Source organism: Pelodiscus sinensis, chromosome 3 (genome assembly GCF_052426305.1).
Source record: "Pelodiscus sinensis isolate ZL-2025 chromosome 3, ASM5242630v1, whole genome shotgun sequence".
In the NCBI taxonomy this organism is placed as follows: domain Eukaryota; kingdom Metazoa; phylum Chordata; order Testudines; family Trionychidae; genus Pelodiscus; species Pelodiscus sinensis.
The window spans coordinates 109,964,666-109,982,926 of NC_143054.1; the positions used below are offsets into that span (position 1 = coordinate 109,964,666).

Consider the following 18,261-nt stretch of genomic DNA (forward strand, 5'->3'; position numbering starts at 1 on the left):
AAAGTAAAGTTTGAGAGGGTCTAGGTGTATTTTACTTTAATCTCAAACATTTCTGAGCCCTTTACACAAGGTAAAATGAACAAAGTTGTGTGAAAGGCTCTAAAAGCTGTGGATTCAGTTCTGGGAGAACTGAATGAGATAGCTAGTGGAACTAGGGAAGATAATGATAGGCTGTTTTCTGGGGTACCCTTTCAAGCCTTAGAGTGTGGGGGAGGCACTGTAGCATGTAGCATTGTCACCCATCGGCAGTCCGGGGCAGGCTGCCATGATTTCCCAAAGCAGTTTAGAATCAGGCTGGTGTAAGAGAGGCTTAAAGCCACATTAACCTAAATCTCTCAGAACAGTGGTGGGCAGTAACTGTGCCCCAGCTGTTCCTGGGCAATGGGAGCTGCGGGAAGTGGTGTCTGGTCCACGCAACTTCCCGCAGCTCCCATTGGCCAGGATCAGAGTTCCACAGCCAATGGGAGCTCCAAGTGCCTTTGCCTGCAGAGGCGCAGGTAAATAAACCTTGGTGAACCACCACTATCTTATTGCCCTCCTCTGCCTCAGAGCTTTCTAGTTCTGTACCTTCTCTCTTAGGATATATCTACACTGCAAAAAACGGTGTGTTCTTAACTCAGCTTAGCTGATTCGTATGAACTAGGTCTGGTTAAAATATCAATGAATACACATCAATTTAGCTTTTAACTTAGAACTCCATTTCAACTCTTGGCTGTCCTACAGGCTACCTCAAGTTAAAAGTCAAAATGCCATCTCTTAGCTGCTATTTTAATCTGTATTACCTGATACAGGGTAGATCATGTAAGTTAAGAGCACAACTTTTTCTTTTTCTTTTTCTTTATTTTTTTATTTTTTTGCAATGCAGATCTATCAGAGAGCTCAAACCCAGACTCTCACCCCCTCCTGTTGACCTAACTCTTCAGAATGAACCCCCTTTTAATGCATTTGTGTCCATTAATAATAATATAATTTAAAAAGAGAAACTGTGAGCACAACTCTTCTTTATTTTGTTAAATATGAATCTGGTATGATGTTGATAGATGGTAAAGCTTTGGGTTTATCAATACTAGTCAACGTTTCCTTCTTTTCTATTATTTGTTCATTTAATTGTGGCAAAACCCAATGGTTCCAATTAGTCTTGAGACCCAGGGTACTAGGCACTGTACAAATACATAGGCAGATACAGTCCCTGCCTTAAGAACTTGCAATCTAAAAAGACTGAAAACTGTTTAAAGGTGGAGGTAAGGGATGCAACATACAAACAACAGCTTGGTTCAGGTTGACAAGTGTCATGTTCATTCCATGGATTTTATGTTTTGTTTTGTTCATATTTGTGCTAGAGGGTTTAATTTAAGTAGGAAATTGGGTTTAAAAAAAAAAGAGAGGTGAAATCAACGACGTGAGAAGAAGGAGGAGAGTAAAGATCTGAAGGGGTAAGCACTTGAGAGAGATCTTGGAGTCATTGTGGACAATTCTCTAAAAACATCCACTCAATGTGAAGCAGAAGTCTAAAAAGCAAACAAAATGTTATGAATCATTTAAAAAGGAATAGAGAATAAGACATTATATATTGCCTCTATATAAATCAATGATATGCTCACATCTTGAATACTGCATATAGCTGTGGTTGCCTCATCTCAAAAAAGATAGTGGCATGGAAAAGATTCAGAAAAGAACAACAAAAATGATTAGGGATTTGGAATGGGTGCCATATCAAGAGAGATTAAAAAGACTCGGATTTTTCATTTTAGAAAAGAGGAGACTAAGGGGGAATATGATAGAGATCTATAAAATCATGACTAATGTGGAAAAAGTGAATGAGGGAAAATTATTTACTTGTTCCCATAATATAAGAACTAGGGGTCACCAAATGAAATTAATAGGTAGCAGGTTTAAAACAAAGGGAAGCTTTTCTCCACACAGCACATAGTCAGCCTGTGGAACTCCTTGCCAGAGGATGTTGTGAAGACCAGGTCTTTAACAAGGTTAAAAAAAGAACTAGATGAATTAATGGGAAGTTAGGTCCATCAATGGCTATTAGCCAGGATGGGTAAGAATGGTGTCCCTAGCCTCTGTTTGTCAGAGGCTGGAAATGGATGACAGGAGAGGGATCACTTGATGATTACTTGTTGAGTTCCCTCCCTCTGGGGCATCTGGCATTGGCCACTGTTGGAAGACAGGGTACTGGGTCGTATAGACCTTTGGTCTGACCCAGTAAGGCAGTTCTTATGGGGGGAGCTAGAAAAGGTGACTGGACAAAAGTTGGTCATGTAACTGAAGCAGAGATCATAGGCCATGTGAAGAGTCTATCATGATAGTGGGTAGACAAGGGTCTGAAGGCTGCTCTGGATGCAGTTGGAGAGCTTCTGGTGGCTGGAGCCTGTTGATGGAAGTTCAGGAAATAGGTCAGTAGAGCAGATGTATGAGAATTCTCAGATACACTATATTATGATAGCTAGCATTTTTAATTCATTTTTCTCCCATTTGCTTTTTTAGAAACACAGGAAGAACAGAGGCCCAAAAGGTTAGTGAGTCATTTTTTCTTTCTGTTGTACTAGCAATCAAAATATACTTGTTGCTTTTGACATACAAAAGAAGATGCCATATCTGTTCTGAAGAGCGTACTGTCAAAACAGTGTTGTGGAAAGGGACACAATGTATCAACCTGTCAGTTAGGATGATGATTGACACTTAGCTTATGGAGAGTTTTTTATTGTTTTCTGATAGGGATGATGTTAGGGTTGAAGGACTGTTGTTGGGGTTGAAGTCAGTGTGAAGAATGGTGGGGAGGGTAAAGAAAGATAATAAAAACATAATGAGAAGAGGGTGACAGACAGCTAAAGTATTGCAGTGATATCAAAGGAGAGGAGACTATAACAAGGTGGTATGGCTCTTCTGGTGATCTGCTATCTTTAGGAGGGTTTTGAACCCTTCATAAAACTACTGATGTTCTGCTGACTCACTGTGGGAGGTGCAGCTTGCCAACTCAAGCCTTTATATAAGGAAGATGAAAATAGGTCTTTGTAACAGGAAACTGGAACCTAGATCAGATAAGTCCCTATAGGGAAACCATAGTAACACCTGTAGGCTGAGGTTTACATTTTTCTCATTGTACTCAGGCACTAAATTAAAAAACCACAGGAAAAGGGTTATATTTAGACTAAAAAGAGTTTTTGTAGCTTCTGATCTGAGTATGATGTGTTGTGTTGTGGAATCCACCAACTTGCACTTGGAATGAAAGGGGGCTGGGATGAAAGATAATATAACAAATGAAATAAATATATATCTGAAGGCCAAGTGAGAGTTGAGTGAATGATGATATATGAAGGTTCCTGGCAGCTGCTGTTGTGAATATAAAGGGGTTGGAGGAAAGGTCTCTATCTCCAGTATAATGGGCTTGTTCCCCTGGAACTGGCAGGGAAGGGAGTGCAATGAGAAGTCTCCTTCCCCTCCAGGTATGTGCAGTGCCTACAGGAAACCACTTTTCTTCCTGAGGCCCCTTCCACCTGAGATGGGGCCTCAGGTGGAAGGGGGCGGGGCCTAGGGTGGAAGGGGCCTTGGGAAGAAAGGGGTGGTTTCTTTCTAGGCGCCGTGCACACCTGGTGGGGAAGGAGACTTCTCATGCTTCCCTTTCTGAGGAGGGGGTGGGCGGAGCTGGCCTGTGACCATGAACCTGAATTGGTGAAGTAGCCCCCCTCTGCAAAAATTATTGCCCACCTCTTGGCTGAAGTAGTCTGGATTTGACTGTGGGATAACTCACCTGCTTGTGCAGAGCTTTGGGAAACCTGAATATAGGTGTATGTGTGTAAGTGGTAGGAGGAAAGTGTTTTGCAGAACCTGATGTACTTTTGTTGGCTGGTTCCTGTGTGTGCAAAAGAGACACTTTATTTGCTGCTGTGGTTTCTGTCTTGGTTAGACCATACTTTTAAAGATCACATAAAGGCACTTCAAGCTTGGTTTTGGCATTCTTTTTATGTTCATGTTGAAGATGAAATAGATCTGGCTTGGCCTCTGAGCATTGTGGGGACTTTAAATGCTCCTGGATCATTGCAGCTGTACCCATTGCTTCAACTCATTAGGTCTTACAAAGTATGGTTTATAGGAAGTCAGTCTGACTGAAATAAAGAAGGTTGTAGCCTCTGGGAAAATATTATGATGAGTTAAGAGGTAAAATTATCAGCAAGGGATTTCTACATAGTCCAGAGTGTTACTAGTAGGGCTTTTGATTTTTGTTTTTTGTTTTTAAGTGATAAACACCTATAAGACAACCCTGATAAGGTAGAGAGGGAAGAAAAGGAAATTTAGATTTTATTCAATAAACACTGAAAAAATGCTGGAAATGGTTGTTTACTGTGCCACGCAGACAAGCTCTTAGATTCAATGTTCTCTGCAGACTGTGGAGAGTGTGATTTCTAAATCACACTAATGTGTTGCTGGATAGCTCTGTTGGCATTCATTAAACATTAAAGACCCCTCTTGTGCTTTAACATAGTGCTCTTTGAACCAGTACTACATTAAAGGGCATTAGGGAACATTACAAAAGAATTACCCATTAAAGTACTATTAAAATAATATGCATTACTCATTATAGTCTATATAGGGAGAGAATCTCAAAATATCCAATTTTTGAATACATTAAACAAAATATGAAATTAATATAACCAAAAAAATCCCAGAAGCCCTGACTATAAGTTGTACTATCAATATTTACTCTTTCAATAATAAAGTATGTAGTTTTCACTTGTGTACATGTTTTGATTAGTAAACAAAATTATTTAATTACATTAACAGGGTGCTATGCTTCTTTGTATTCTCTATAACATCAAAGTAATGAAAACTCTACACTGTCATTGTAAACATACAGTGTTGTTATCAGACCTATGCTTTTTATAGTTTCCCCAAAACTGTGCCAGGCAGTTGATTGATGACAAACAAGCCTTTCTGTGTTAAAAGACTAAGGCAGCATTGCTCAATCTGTGGGTTTTTAGGGGGTCATAGTATCACAAAGTTTGAGAACCCCTGGACTAAGACATATGTTTAAAAAAATGGAAGTTGGGCCAATGAACAAATGTGGCATTGTTTCTTCTAGAGAATTTATTTGTGACTTTCCCCAAGACGCTAATCCTTAGCAGGCTGATATTTTCTAAACTGCTAAAAAATGTGGGTAGGAGAAGAACATGTGTGTGCAGTCACATGGTGATAGAAATTTCAGAGCCATGCAATAAATCATCTGACGAAGTGGGTCCTGAGTTATGTTGACGTTATGTCAACATAACTCGATGGCAGTGTAGAGGTAGGTTTAGTTTTGTCAACAAAAGTCCACTTTTGTCGACAAAACCCTGTAGTCTAGACACACCCTTATAGACTAACAGATGTACTGGAGCATAAGCTTTCGTGGACAAAGACCCACTTCGTCAGATGATTTATTGCATGGCTCTGAAATTTCTGTCATCACCATGTGATATATTCCCTCAGTGACTCTCCCAGGTGGGTAGGCCGAGTGGCGCCGGCAGTTGCTGGCTGAATTCGCCCAGCAGCACAGGGACATCTGCGCAGCAATCCGGGAGGCCATGGCTTTCCCTGGTCCTGTGCCTTTCTTACCCCTCCTTCTCAGCCTGCCCCGCCCCCTCAGACCCCGCTCCCACCCCAGCCCCTGCCATCCCAGACCCAGGTACAGCCCCACCTCCTGCCCAGCCCCCTACTGTCCTAGCCTGCACATGCAGCCAGGTGCAAGAAGGCCTCTGTAGCCAAAGTGCCAGGGGCTCTTCCTCCAGGCAGCCACCTCAGCCCTGAGCCTCCCTCCCCGCTTCCAAGTTGACATTCCCCCTTCCCACCTGGGAGAGTCACTGAGGGAAGCACTTTAGTTTGTTTACAAACACTTTATTTGGTTTGAACAGAAAAGTTTTATATTGTCTCTGAACAAAAGAGTGTTTTATTTTCTCTGAACAAAAGATTTTTATATGTTAATTTTTCAACAAAGGAACAGTGCAATAAACAGTTCAAATGTTTTCACCAACCCCTGTCTCTTTTCTCGGTGTGCGAATGGGTTTTGGGAAGGAAGGCACCGGGGGCATGGAGCAATCCCCCACAGTTGGAAGGCCCTGGGGAAACTCATTGGTCTCCATGGAAGAATTGCTCCCTCAGGGCTTCTCGAATGCACAAGCCTAGCTGGTGGGCTTGCCGGATGGCAGCTGTCTGGGGCTGCTCAAAGTGTCCCCCCTCCATATCAGCCCGTGTCCCCCATGCAGGGAGGAAAGCCTCCCCTTTCCTCTCCACCAGGTTGTGCAGCACACAGTATGCTGCAACCACATTGGGGATGTCATATTCCCCCATGTCCAGCCGCGTGAGAAGGCACCTAAACCTGCCCTTCAGACGGTCAAAGATGCACTCCACCTGGAGGTGAGCCCTATTGAGGCGGGAGTTGAGACAATGTCCTTTCTGGTTGAAGTGGCAAGAAACTGTTTTTTCTTTGTGATCCTGTCTAATATCTGTTTTGTGGGCATTGATCCTTTGGCGAAGTGTCTGAGATGTTGTCTCAACGACTTAATTACCTGCATCCCGCTTAAGCCTTTTAAGACTGCACTTGAAAGAGAATCCTCTGAACTGTCATTCATGCTAAAATTTGACACTTTACACCTGAGTCTCAACAAAGGATCTAGTTATCTTACCCATTACAAAGATAGCTTCCCCAATTATCACCTCTAATATCATTAGCTCACAGACATTTACCTTCTCCTCCACCCCCTTCTGTTCTGAAATTTGATTTGTCCTTTTCATATGTGTTCATTTTTTTAATTGTATCCTCTGGTATATATGGTTGTGACAATTTTCTTCCACTATTTGATCTGAGGAAGTGGGTCTGGCCCAAAAAAGCTCATCATCTAATAAACCATCTTGTTAGTCTTTAAAGTGCTACATAGTCCTGTTTTTTGTTTCAGCTACACCAGACTAACATGGCTACATTTCTATCATGATTTAATATTGTTTCAGTCTACAATTACTACAAAATATGGGCTTTCTAGTGGGACGCAGACCCTGGAGTAGACCTAAATTGAAGGCTTGGGTTTTATGTCGCTCTTTTCTCAATTAAATAAACTCTTTTACTTAAGCTAGTTAGGCTTCCTGTGAGCGGTACTGTAAGAAGAGAATGAAAACAAAACTTAGGATTCAGAGCATCCAAAAACTGAACACTTCTATATATTGTCAAAATTTTGGATAAGGTCTTTTTTAAGGATGAAAGAATCCCATGCTCTGCTACAGGCTGAGGACTGATTGGCTAAGCGGTAGTTCTGCACAAAAAGACCTGGAGAGTGCAGTGGTTAAGAAGCTGGATAGGAGTCAACAGTGTGATCTTGTTGCCAAGCAGGCTATGCAATATAAGACTGCATTAATAGAAGCACTGCCTGATTATTCCCCTCTGTTGACCACTATTGAGGCCACATCTGGAATATTGCGCCCAGTTTTGGGCCCCCAACTACAGAAAAGATATGGACAAATTGGAGAGTCTCTGGCAGAGAGCAATGAAAATGATTGGGGGCTGGGGCACATGCAGGGGCGGGCCGTGGCTGTAGGCCGACTCAGCTGTCGCCTAGGGCACTGCCTTCAAGGGCGCCCGATGATGACGTCACGGGGCGCCCGATGATGACGTCACCACATTGATGGCCCATTGGCAGCCATGCAGGTGGGGGCACCGATTGTGCGTTCTGCCTGGGGCGCCAGCTGCTGCAGCCTGCCTCGGGCCGCTCCTCGGCGCGTGACTTTTGAACAGAGGCTGAGGCAACTAGGCTTGTGTATTCTGTAGAAGAGAAGAATGAGGGAGGATTTGATAGCAGCTTTCAACTACCTGAAGGAGAGTTCCAAAGAGGATGGAACCAGGCTGTTCTTAGTGATGGAAGATGACAGAACAAGAAATAATAGTCTCACATTGCAGCGTGAGAGGTCTAGGATGGATATTAGGAAAAACGGTCAAGAGAAGGGTGGTGGAGCACTGGAATGGGTTACTTAGGAAAGTGGTGGAATCTAGATCCTTAGAAGTTTTTAAGGTGAGGCTTGATAAAGCCCCGGTGGGGATGATTTAGTTGGGGTTGGTTCTGCTTTGAGCAGGGAGTTGGACTAGATGACTTCCTGAGGTCTCTACCAATCATAATCTTCTATGATTCTATGAATTGGAAAAGTGTAAAAGCCAAGAGGAACAGCAACTAAAAGAAGGGTGGGAATTGAAGGTGGATAGTTACATGACTTCATACTGTGCATTGATGCTTTTTATTCCTTCATACTACATTTTCCTCCTCATATAGATATTTTAAACTGTAAATCAATGTGCAATGCTGAAATATTTAAATTCAGTATTTAAATACTGAAATATTAGGGAAATATGACCTCTCTCTGGCCAAGGACTGTCTTGAAAAACCTTCGTCTTTAATATTTAATTGTACAATACCCACATAAGTAACTTTGCTGCTGTACTCTAGAATTTTAACAGTTTAATAAATCAAGGGCTAAATTTACCACTAGTGTCAGTAGAGAGACTCCATTGATTTGAATACAATGATGTCTATTTACTCTTTTGATGGGTAAGGCACACCCAGTGTTGGCACACAGCATTTTAGTGTGTTAGCTTTGAGCTACAGAATAAATGACAGATCAAATCTGAAGCATAGTTGTTCAGAAACTTCATGTCTGGTGGTTCAGTTGCCCTGACTTGTGTTGTCTTCCCAGGGCTCTCATGATCATATTCTTCTGGATATTCCTGTCACTCGAGAACAGGCAAATCATTATCGGGCTGTGGCTGAAACTGCCCATAGTGAACTAGCAGCACTTCTGGTAAAATATGAATGTGCCCAATCAGAGGTAAGCCTTAAAGAGCTCTCCTTCCATAAAACCCCTTTATGGTTCTTTTCCTGTTAATGGGAGCAATATACACATTGTGGAGAAAGTAGAGCCACTACATCTCCTCACAGAGAATGAAAAATGTATCTTTGTTTTATTAATCATGGGATTTTGTTTTTATTTTTTCATTACATTTATTTACATTCTCCATATGAGCTTTTATCTGCCTGTTTCAGTTTCCAGTCTTTAAACCATTATCTTGTGTATTAATTGAAATTGGCACCAGGATGATTTTCTTACCATGTTTCTTTGAATGTAAAATACATTATTTCACAATTCTAACCAAGTTATTATTTCAACACTGTGGTTATCTTAGTGATTATAATATTTGTTGATTCCAAGGCTTTAGTATTTTCCCACTTCTTAACATGCTTATTTTTTATTTCCGTTACTGGATGAAGCTCATCTGATCCAATTATGCAGTAAAAGTGGCTTTTCTGTGCTGATAGAAATTAAAGATAGTCCTTTCATTGTCCTATATTGATAGCACTCTTCATCCAGGCAGCACCTAAGTATTTAATAAATGCTATAAGAGCATGCCGTTTTTTTGATTTTCTCAGGATCCACTTGTATGATGTATCAAAATCAAAACTCACATTGCCCATGAATTAAATTTAGCCAACTTTGTAGTAAAATCAAACAACTTTTAAATAGTTTACAGCAACAAAAAGCAGTACTTTAGGACACTAAAAATAGGGGTGAATATAGATCAGTAGAATGAGCTGGAATTTGGCCAGTTAATGTTCATATTGTTGTAAAAAAATGCTTCCCTATCTATCATTAAAACACGTGATCAATATGTTAGCTTTACATTTAATTAGAAAGAATTAAAGAAGATGAGATTCTTGTTGATCTTTTACTGTACTCCAGTTTTTGAATGAAGAATATTTTAATAATCTATTATTTATTGTTATGACAGACCACTTTATAGTATCTTTTCACTACTGTTTTTGGAAAAGGCAGAAAGGAATTAAAGAAAGCCACCTTCCCTTTCATCCAAAATACCCAAATTCTTATTAAATTCATATTGTTGTCTGTTACCTTTACATATTCTGCCTGAGTTCAGAGGCTCCATGTTCTTGGTCCTGTACAGACTCATAATAAGAGTCTCTGAATGGTACACAGTCTAAGTCAGTGGTCACCAACCAGTCGATCAGGATCTTCTGGTAGATCTTGGAGCTTCTGACCGGTGATCCTGACTGGTTTGGCCAAGCACAGGACTTCAGCTGCCCCAGCCCAGCCTGCTGCACATCTCCTGCCTTTTGCTTTGGAGCTTCCTTCCCTCCCCCCCGGGAGCCTTCTGCTTGATGTGCAGGGGAGAGAGAGTAGGGTGCTGATGTCAAGGTGCCTCCTCTTCCATCCTGTATCCTATCTCCACAGAGCAGAGAGAGGGCACAACAGGGCTTGGGATGGAGTTTGCCCGCTGCTTTTGGGAGTGGTGCAAGATCAGGGCATGGGTGAGCCTGCCTTTGCCCCACTGCACCACCACCCAGGAGCCACCTGAGATAAGCAGTGCCCAGCTGAAACTCGCATCCCGAAACCCTACCCCTGACATGAACCCCCTTCTGCAACCCAAGCCCCTGCCCTAGCCCCAAGCACCCCTGCATCCAAACACCCTTCCAGAGCCTGCACCTATAATCCCCTCTGACACCCCAACTGCCTGCCCTAGCCTGGTGAAAGTGAAGGAGGATGAGGGTGGGGGGAGGGTGGAATGAGCAGGGCAGAGCCTCAGAGAAGGGGGCACAAAGGAGGTGGGGCCAGGGTATTTGGGTTTGAGGTGGATCTTACATTCAAAAAGTGATCTTGTGCTTAAAAAGGTTGGAGACCACTGGTCTAAGTAGACAAGAGTGAAAAAGGAATTGAAGCATGGAGTGATTAGGTATCTTGCCTGTGGTCGCATAGGATGCCTTTGGCAGATCCAAGAATTAAACTATGATCTCCTGAGTTCCAGTTCAGTTCCTTAATCACAAATCTATCCTTCTTTCATTAAAAGAGCACTGACATAGGTTGTTTATTTTAGTTGTAATGTGGCAATTGCCAGTTATTGAACCTTTTTCATTAAAATGGAACCGGAAGCAAGAAGTGTTGCTTAGTACTTTCTGTTGTAAGTCCCTGGTTTTAATTGTTGATAACTTTGATAATTTAGGCTGAAATTTTACATGCTAAGTGTCTTCCCAGAAACATTCAGCTGCAGGCATTTTTCAGCAAAAATGGCTCAACTGTTTCAGAGAATGAGGTTAGGATGAGTTCTTTTGCCAGTGTTTAAAAAAAATGGTTAGAACTGTTTTGTTGGAAAGCTCTCACACTTTCATACTTTGGAATAGGGACTTGAAGTTAGGTACAGGGTGCCATCAGGGGATTAAAGAGGTGCTGTTTGACGTTCCTATGGAAATCTATTTAATACAGATGTCAGAATTATAAGCCTCAGAAAACCACTGTTAGCATATGTTCTGTAAACGTTTGTTAGGAACATTCTCCAAACATTTGCTCTTTACTGAACATTCTGCAGGTCCTTTGAGCTCTCTGCCAGTCACAGTGAGCATGCTTTAATCCCATAATAGAGCTTCCAGACCAGGACTTTCCTTGCAATTACTCCTTCCATCAGCAAGAGGCCACCGTGGCACCAGATACCAGAACTGAGAACAGGCAGGCAGAGATCTTGTGAAAAAAATAGTATTTTATCATACAATTAAAGACTGTATCATTAAAGTTTCACACAAAACCTTAATTCTGGTATTTCTTAACTTTTGAATATGTGATTTTTTTTGTAACCTTAATGCTGTTTTAACTTAATTTTATATAATTTAAAAGACAACAGTGATTCTTTCTGATTCTGCTTTGTTTTTAAAAAATATATTTATAGTCTTTATAGATATTTAAAAAAGAACATTTTTCTTCTTACTGCTTTGTCTATTTCATTTAGCCAATGCATATTTTTGCTATAGTTTCAAATGGCACTGAAAGCACTCTGGGGATTTTTGTTTACTTCATACTCAGGCTGGTGTTTACATATTGCTTTCGGTAAGTATTGAAGAAATGGTAGCTATTGTCACTTTTCCCCCCATGGAATCCCTTGGTAATAGGATGGAAGAATATGATACTTTGGTTAAAAAGGCATTTCCTGCCAGATTTTAAAAAAATAATAATTAAAAAAAAATAATTCATATACATCGTCTATATTGTTTTCTATCTCTCCCTCTCCTCTGTCTGTAGCTTCTAGATCTCAGATCCAAAATAGTCTCTAAAAAAGTCTTATTGCAAGATCTTAAGACTGAAGTGGAAAGCTACAAGGAAAATAATGCTAGACAATCCTCTCTACTCCTCTCTTTGCAAAATCGAGTTCAAGAGATGGAGGAGGAATCAGGTATTCTTGCCACTTCCAAGAAACAGACTGACCTAACAGCACAGGCTGTGCTTCAGGAGAATTGGGAGCTGAAGGAGAAGATCGATGACCAAGAAGCCAAACTAAAGTAAGAGACTAAGAACTTGTCTTCACTACACGGACAATAGCAGTGCCACGATTGATCTTCCAGAGTTTGATTCAGTGAATGTAGTTAAGACTTACAAAATCAAACTCAGAGGGCACCCCTGTTGGCATCCAGTGCTTTTCCTTTTGCGAGGCATAAGGGAAGCCAATGGGAGCATTTGCTCCCATTGGCCTACCGCTGTGGGAACGAACAATGTGAAAATACAATTATCTGGCTAATTGTTTAGTTGATACAATTTGTATCAACAATACGATTAGTCAGTAAGCGCCTCTGCAAAGCTGCAGTGGGGGTAGCTCCAGGAGCCGACTCCAACCAGGGCTGAGTAGTGCTGGCTCCGGAGCCACCCACGCTGCAGCTCTACATATTAAATGTAGTAAGAACTGCTAGGCTCCTACTACATTTAAAATGCAGTCCTGGATTGCTGTGAGTCCAATGGCCCCTGTTAGCAGTGGCTAGCACTGGCCGCAGGGAGGGGCTGCTCAGGCAGCAGCCCCTTGCTTCCTCTGTCAGAGAGAGACAGCAAGGTGGGGAGCTGGAGCCGGTGCTGGGGGGAAATGGATAAAGCTGGTGCCCCCCAGCACCATCTCTGCGGGGGACAGGGGAGGCAGAGGCACAGCAGGAAACGGTGCGAGCACCAAGGGTGGGGAGGGGATAGAAACTAGTCCTGGAGTAGCCGGCTTAAAAGCCAGCTCCCCTGCCCCAGCACCATCTCCCCTGCCCCAGCACCAGGCAGGGGGAGGGTGGGGATAGGGGACTCTGCTGCACAACAGCCCCTGTCTGCAGGGGTCCCAGCAAGGAGCTGGGGCCCCCAATGGATGGGGCTGTTGCCACTAAGCAACCCCTGTTCAAGGCAGCCAGGGCTGGCCATGGACGGGGCAGTGAAAGTGACTAGTCAAGTTGACTGTCCAATAAGCATTTGCTTATCGGATGGTCAATTAGCCCAGTGTTTCTCAACCTTTTTTTATAATGTACCCCTTTAAAAATATTATAAGTACCCCCAGTACCTACAGATTTCAGACACACACAATTTTTTCTACCATTGCAGCACATTTGTTTAAGCAACTTAATCGTAGCTGGATGGACGATGAAATTTTGGGGTGTAAAAAGTACAAAAATAATAAAGCGCTGTAAAACTTAAAACAAAAATTCAGTTTTCTCCAAATTTCAGTTGTGTTGATGTATCCCCCAGACTTTTCTCAAGTATCCCTAAGAGTACTCGAACCACTAGTTGAGAAACACTGGACTAGTCGACTAGTCGCTTACGGTATGTCTATACTAGCTCGTTAGTTCGAGCTAGGTAGGCAAATGAGGGCAACCAGAGTTGCAAATGAAGCCCGGGATTTAAATATCCCGGGCTTCATTTGCATGTTCCTGGGCGCTGCCATTTTTAAATCCCCCTTAATCAGAACTCCGTGCCCGCGGCTACACGCGGCATGGAGTAGGTAGTTCAAATTAGAGATCCTAATGAGGATCGTGGAATGAGGAGTAACAGTACTTTGAATTAGGATCTTTAATTTGAACTACCTACTCAATGCCGCGTGTAGCCGCGGGCACGGAGTTCTGATTAACTAACGAGCTAGTGTAGACATACTCTTTCATCCCACCCAGCTCAGCTTAAGATAAGCCAACTCCAGCTATTCTACGTAACTGGGGTTGAGTACCTTACGCCAAGCTGCTGAGTCTCATGTAGAACCTGGCTTCAGTGAGACTGTGGTATGGTTTTGGGTTGAGATGTTAGTGAACTATAGTTGCCAACATAGAAAACTACCTTTGTAGGCAAATTTCAGTGCAGAAACAGATTTACAGCTTTGTACTGAGTTAGATATGATTGGCTCTTTGGCCTGAACAATTAGCCAGTATTCAGGGCTTTGTAGAGTTGTACTCTTTAAGAGGAGAACTTGATATGAACCAGGTATATTCTTTGGTGTAATCTTGTTTTATTTAAAATAATGTACTATGGCACACCAGAGATAGAAGGCTGCAGGAGTTTGATAGAGGGCGGGCATACAGGCAGGTAGTTGGGTGAACAAGTTCCTGTTCCATGAATAGACTGCTGGAGACTGCTGCCCAGCAATTAAGGCAGTCACCTGAGGGAGGCAGAGAGGGAGAGGGCCAAAAACTGTCCAGTGGCAAACAGAAGAGGTTTCTCCCACAAGACCAGGGAGAAGGTATTGTGGGAGTGTTTGGAGGAAGTGGCCCAGGGAAGGGCTGCTCTATGTTGGGGATAAGGGCAAGAGCCCCCTAGTAGCTGCTACCTAGGACAGGGGGCACTAACAGAGCTTTGCCACAGTACACAAAGCCCAGTTTCCCTAAACACAGTAGAAACGGATAGCAGGCACCGCTTCTTAGCTCAGAGACCCCCAAAGTATGCTGTTCAAGTAAGCTCTGTGCCTGACAATGTCTTTTTCTGCTTCCTCTGAGGGTTGTATTCACCACACCTGCAGGCTTTCTCTTCTTCAACTGCACACAGTCTGAAAAATCGATCTCTTAGCTCCTGTGTTGTCAGTTAGAGAAATCCATGACCTGTCATCTAGTGGGGGTCATCCTTCATTGTTTATAACTGTATCAGATAATAATGGAATAAATAATTCCATTAGGTCTGAAAGAATCCTTGATGTACCTGTTGACTGCAACTAGGTCTGTGATTGTTGGGATCAAAGACTTGTCTGATGGCAGCCAGTAGAATTTGTCAGAACAACAGTAGCTTTTTGTAAAGGTTATAAATAAACTCTGCGGGAGGGAGGTTTAGTGTTTAATCACTTGCAACTGCAATCTGTAGGATTTTCAACAGCTGTTAGTGAAACTATCAGAGTCTATAATCTGCCCATTCTGAATTTCTAAGGGTTTAGAACAGTGGTTCTCAAACTTTTTGTCCTGCGGCCCAGCCTGCTCAATGCAAACCTTTCCGTGGACCCCCAGCTAACCATCCATGATTACAAAATGCCTTCTGTTATCACTAAATAGCTTAAATACTAAATTATTTATATTAGGTTACTGGAGCATAAAAACTTAAATACGCAGCTATAACATAAGGGGCTGTATATATCTGGTAAAAAAGGAAATGTAATTAATCAAAATCAAAATAATTAAACAGATTAAATGCTTTAACTTTATTTAAAATAAAGTTTGGTAAACTAACATGATAAAGTAAAATATTAATTTATGTCCAAAACAAAAAGTTTCAACATTATCTTTATTTATAGCAGAGGTAGGGAACCTCTTTTAGGTTGGAAGCCACTGAGCCACAGAAAAATTAGTCAGGGGTCACACAAAAGTGAGTGGCAACCCTCCAAAACCCCCCAACCCTCAATTATGTGGCCTCCAACTGAGACTCCTCACTCCCCTGGTCTCCAGCCCCGTGGGGGTGGTGTGGTGGGAAAGGGGAAAGGGAGGACCAAGGTTCAAGGCTTCTCACAGGCCAGATTATTTTTTCTGGGGTCCCAGGGTTAGTAGTTTTTGTGAGCCCCCAGGCTCTGGGCTGGGGCCAAAAATGAGGGGTTCGGTGTGCGGGAGGGGGCTGCCACGGAGTGGGCTAGGGATGAAGGTAAGGATGGGGGTCTGGGTGGAAGGTAGGATGCTAGAGTGGGCTGGGAGTGGTGGTCAGGCTGGGAATTTGGAAGCAGGAGAGGTGAGGGTATGAGGTCTGGCTGGGATTGAGGGTGCAGGAGTGGGCTGGGGGTGGGGTGTCTGGCCAAAAGGGAGGGTGCAGGCGGGCTAGGGGTGGGAAGTCTGGAAGGGGCAGGGAGGGTGCAGGAGCAGGTTGGGGTTGGTGTGTCTGGCCAGTATGGAGGGGAAAGGTGCAGTATCTGGTCAGGAGGGAGGGTGCAGGAGCAGGCTGGGGGATCAGGGTGGGATGGAGGATGCAGGAATGGGCAGAGGGTAGAGGGTCTCGGCTGTAGAAGTGTGCATGAGGGGAGATGGGTTGCAGGGTCTGGGCATGAGGAGGGTGAGGAGCACTTACCTGGCTTTGCATTCCCCGCTGCTCGCATTGGCCCCGATTCTGGCTATTGGGAGCGGTGGGGAAAGCCTCCAGGCGGCGCATCCATGTGTTGACATTCCCCCAGCCGGGAAGTGGGGGGAACAGCAGTACTCAGAGCCACTTGCTCCTCCCACAAGCTGGATCCAGCCCGTGATGCTCAGGGCTTCCACCCCCCCTTCTCAGTGGTGGGGGACCCACGGGGCTGGACTGCCAGCAGATTGCAAGGGAGGGAAGCTTAGCCTAAAGCTGCGCCTCACCTATAAGGCCGCAGACCACCAATGATCTGCAAATTGCATTTTGAGAACCACCCTTTTAGAAGATCCACTAGCTTTCCCAGTGGAATTTGTGAGCACTTCCAGCCTAATAACTTTGGTTTCCCCTAAAAGAAAGAGCAGGAAAATGAAAATATGAAAAATGAAAACAGTCTATAAAGAACAAATCATGTCAAATCAATCTGATTGTTTTCTTTGATAGGATAACAAGCCTATTGGATAAGGGGGAGTGGTAGATATGGCATATCTAGACTTTAGTAAAACATTTGATACAGTCTCACATGACCTTCTTATCAATAAACTAGGGAAATTCAACCTAGTTAAGGCTACTATCAGGTGAGTGCATAACTGGTTGGATAACCATTCTCAGAGAGTGGGGTTCTGCAGGGATCAGTTTTGGAATTGGTTCTGTTCGATATCTTCATTAACAATTTAGATAATGACAGAGAGAGTATGCTTTTAAAGTTTTCAGATACCACCAAGCTGGGAGAGGTTGCAAGTGTTTTGGAGGATAGGGTCATAATTCAAAATAATCTGGAGAAATTGCCTAAGCTAAATAGGATGAAGTTCAATAAGACAAATGCAGAGTGTTCCTTCCTCAGTGAAGTAATCAGTTTCTTGCATACAAAATAGGAAGCAACTGCCTAGGAAGGAGTACGTGAGAAAGGGATCTAGGGGTCATAGTGGATCACAAGCTAAATATGAGTCAACAGTGTGATACTGTTACTAAAAAAGCAAACATAATTCAGGGATTCACAAACAGGAGTGTTGTGAGCAAGACATGAGAAGTCATTCTTCTGCTCTACTCTGCAGTGATTAGGCCTCAGAGTATTGTGTCCAGTTCTGGGCACCACATTTCAGGAAAGTTGTGGACAAATTGGAAAAGATCCAGATAAGAGCAACAAAAATGATTAAAGGTCTAGAAAACATGACTTATGAGGGAAGACTGAAAGAATTGGGTTTGTTTAGTTTGGAAAAGAGACGACTAAGAGGGGACATGATAGTAGCTTTCAAATACAGTAAAACTCCATTGGTCCGGCATCTGATGGTCCGGCACCATCAGGAACCCGGAAGTGCTCCGGGCAGCCGGACCATTGGAACTGCTCTACCCCCAGCTTCTTCGATTCAGCCGCTGCTGAAACTGACCAGCGGCTGATTCCGGGAAGCCAGGGGCAGAGCAGCTGGAGTGCTGCCGGTAGGTCCCGTAGCGCTGCCCCTCGGTGCTGCGGGACCAACCCGGCAGCACCCCAGCTGTCCCCGATTCAGCCGCCGCTGAAACTGACCAGCGGCTGACTCCGGGAAGCCCGAGACAGAGCTGCTCTGCCCCTGGCTTCCCAGAGTCAGCCGCTGGTCAGTTTCAGAAGCGGCTGACTTGGGGACGCCTGGGGCAGAGCAGATGGGGAGCTGCCGAGTTGGTCCGGTAGCGCCGCCCCTTGACGCTGTGGGACCAACCTGGCAGCACCCCAGCTGCTCTGCCCCAGGCGTCCCAAAGAGCAACTGAGATGCTGCCAGGTTGATGTCGCAGCGCCAAGCGGTGGCGCTACTGGACCAACGGGCAGCACTCCAGGTGCTCTGCTGCAGGCATCCCGATTCAGCTGCTGCTGAAACTGACCAACAGCGGCTGAATCGGGGA

At 43.6% G+C, this 18,261-nt stretch overlaps 1 protein-coding gene across 3 annotated transcripts in view; it reads left to right on the top strand.

The window, feature by feature from the left end:
- Window positions 1–18,261, top strand: part of CCDC170 (coiled-coil domain containing 170) — a 76,670-nt gene that overhangs the window by 11,932 nt on the left and 46,477 nt on the right. For all 3 annotated transcript variants that reach the window (XM_075924444.2, XM_075924443.2, XM_075924441.2), the window contains exons 3-5: window positions 2,497–2,524; window positions 8,719–8,850; window positions 12,103–12,359. In XM_075924444.2, coding sequence (XP_075780559.2) covers window positions 2,497–2,524; window positions 8,719–8,850; window positions 12,103–12,359 — 417 coding nt within the window. The remainder of the gene's footprint in view (window positions 1–2,496; window positions 2,525–8,718; window positions 8,851–12,102; window positions 12,360–18,261) is intronic.